This window comes from Ixodes scapularis, unplaced genomic scaffold (genome assembly GCF_016920785.2).
Source record: "Ixodes scapularis isolate PalLabHiFi unplaced genomic scaffold, ASM1692078v2 PGA_scaffold4__175_contigs__length_147842914, whole genome shotgun sequence".
Lineage (NCBI taxonomy): Eukaryota > Metazoa > Arthropoda > Arachnida > Ixodida > Ixodidae > Ixodes > Ixodes scapularis.
The window spans coordinates 143337717-143340145 of record NW_024609879.1 but is presented as its reverse complement, the minus strand read 5'-3'; the positions used below and the strand labels follow the sequence as shown (position 1 = coordinate 143340145).

The 2429-nt window shown below is 41.9% G+C and overlaps 1 protein-coding gene across 1 annotated transcript; it reads left to right on the top strand.

Moving 5' to 3' along the window:
• Nucleotides 1–514: 514 nt before the first annotated feature.
• LOC120851109 lies at nucleotides 515–2176 on the top strand. Its single transcript, XM_040223667.3, has one exon. It carries the CDS (start codon nucleotides 1064–1066, stop codon nucleotides 2174–2176), a length of 1113 nt encoding a protein of 370 aa, XP_040079601.1. The 5' UTR covers nucleotides 515–1063.
• The last annotated feature ends 253 nt before the right edge of the window (nucleotides 2177–2429 follow it).

The window sequence follows — 2429 nt, the reverse complement described above, 5'->3', positions numbered from 1 at the left end:
AAAGCCATCGACGCAGTCTCTTCTCTTCAGTGGGCTTGGTGGCAGCGAGACGAATGTGCCACTGAGTTTCTTCTGTCTCACCCTACAGGTAGAGTTTGTTTCTTTGCCAGACGGTTTTAAGTCCGATGATCGCTTTCTTTTGCTGCTACCGGGCCCACTGGTTGGCATTTGTTCTGATATATTGTCATGGTTTAGGATATGTTCATCTATCCTGTTGTGTAGTGGCGATATTGAATCTAACCCTGGCCCCGAGACGCTAGCTCTCCTTCAGCAATTACTAACTGGCCAAACACAAATTGCTGCGGACGTTACTTCTATCAAAAACAGACAAGAGGCTCTGGATGCTAAGTTTGCCGCCTACGAATCTCGACTTGTTGCAATCGAAGCTGGCTCGTCCCAGATATCTGATATCGCCCGACGGTTGCAGTGTCTAGAAAGAAAGAGTGCCGCTCTCGAAACAGCTGTCTGTCAACTTACAGATAAGAATGATGATTTGGAAAGCCGTTCTCGCAGAAACAACTTGGTCGTGTATGGTCTAGAAGAGCCTGTTAATGAAACCCCTGCATCACTACTGGATAGTGTAACTGAACTGTTGACCAGAAAACTGTCTGTGACTTGCGATGCCATAGAACGCTGTCATCGTATTGGTATCCCCGCACAAGGTAAAATACGACCTATAATTTTTAAATTGATGGACTTCCGTGACAAAATGCGGATACTCAAAAATGTTTCTAAACTTAAAGGCACACGGATATTTATTAACGAGGATTTTTCACCTCGTATTAGAGACATTCGAAAACAACTCTGGCTTAGTACTGCCGAATTCCGAAGAAATGGCGCAAAGGTCCGTCTACGTTACGACTACGCTCTTGTTGACAACGACCGATACTCGTGGGATTCAACAAATAGAACGCTGATAAAAGTTCCTCCTCCGGTTCTTGCCACCGGATCGAACTGACAGTTACCGAATAAACCATTGTCTGTATTAAACATTAATGCTCGGAGCCTTGTCCCTAAATTTACAGAGTTCTCGTGCATTGCAGCTTCTTATTCACCGCACGTGATGTGTGTTACGGAAACCTGGTTACACGATGGCATTCTTGATTGCGAATTTACACCTCCTAATTACAACGTGGTACGATGCGATAGGTCTTCTAGAGGTGGTGGTGTCGCGCTTTTTTTTAAATCTGGTATTAGCTTTTCGGTTCTTCCCTGTTTACCTAACACAGAGTCTTTATGGTGTAAGGTGCAGCTTGATAAGTTCGTTCTTGTTATCGGAGCGGTTTATCGCGCTCCTAGTTCGGGCCTGCAAACGATCTTTGATATATATGACTACATTCACAAATACAATCTGGCGAATTTCAAGCTTATCTTGCTGGGCGATTTTAATGCACCCGATATAAACTGGGAAACGCTAGTGGTTGGCTGTCGCGACAGGGCCATTTGTGATGCTCTAGTAGATATAGCTGTGTCATTCGACCTAGATCAGGTTGTCAAAACGTGCACCAGAGATAATTCTGTTCTTGATCTTGTTTTTCTAACCCATAGTATCGCAAACCTAGGTTATGACTGCGAGGTGGTCGAGGGAATTTCTGATCACAAAGCTGTCCTTGTCAGCCTTAACATTCGTGTCAAGCGTTCGAACCCTGAATTCGTCACGTTCCTTGATTTCAACAGAGCTGACGATGTGTCAATTATTGATGAACTTAGTTTTTATTTTGATGATTTTTGTGCCATAAGTCTAGACGCTGATGTCAATACGTTGCTTAGATATTTCAACTCCCTTATAGAAAAATGCATCAACAAATTTGTACCTGTTACTAGAAAGAAAAAGAACCCTGCGCACCCCTGGATTACGAGAGAGGTGCTGCAGTTGATGCGGCAAACGAAGAGGAGACGTCGTTCAACGAAAGATAACACAGAATCAGTTGTTCATACCTCGTTTGAATATCTGAAAACAACCTTGAAAGAAAAGATGTTAACAGCTAAAACCAAATATTTTAATGTAACTTTGTCTGAATTTATGAAATCAAATCCTGCCAAATTTTGGAGATCTATTATTCCAAGATGTAGTGTATCACAGAGTTTTACTATTGAAGGTGAATCTGTAAGTGAGCCGACAAAGATAGCGAACTGTTTCAATGATTATTTTAAATCTGTATTCAGTCGGCAATGATTCAGAGTTTTTCTTTGAAGGTATATACCCAGCTTTATCTGATTTAGAGATTAGTGTTTCTGGTGTCCTCAATCTACTAATGAAACTTGACTGTAAGAAAAGCCCTGGCCCTGATGGAATTCCAAATTCTTTTCTTCGCCGTTATTCACTTTGGAGTTCAAAATACCTATCTGTCATTTTCAAAAAATCTATTTCTACTGCAACAGTGCCTCAGTCATGGAAGTCGGCTAAAATTATCCCCTTGTTCAAGTCA

Excerpts from the sequence above, each read along its gene's own strand:
- LOC120851109 (XM_040223667.3), top strand. The coding sequence starts at position 1,064 with ATGTGTGTTACGGAAACCTGGTTACACGATGGCATTCTTGATTGCGAA.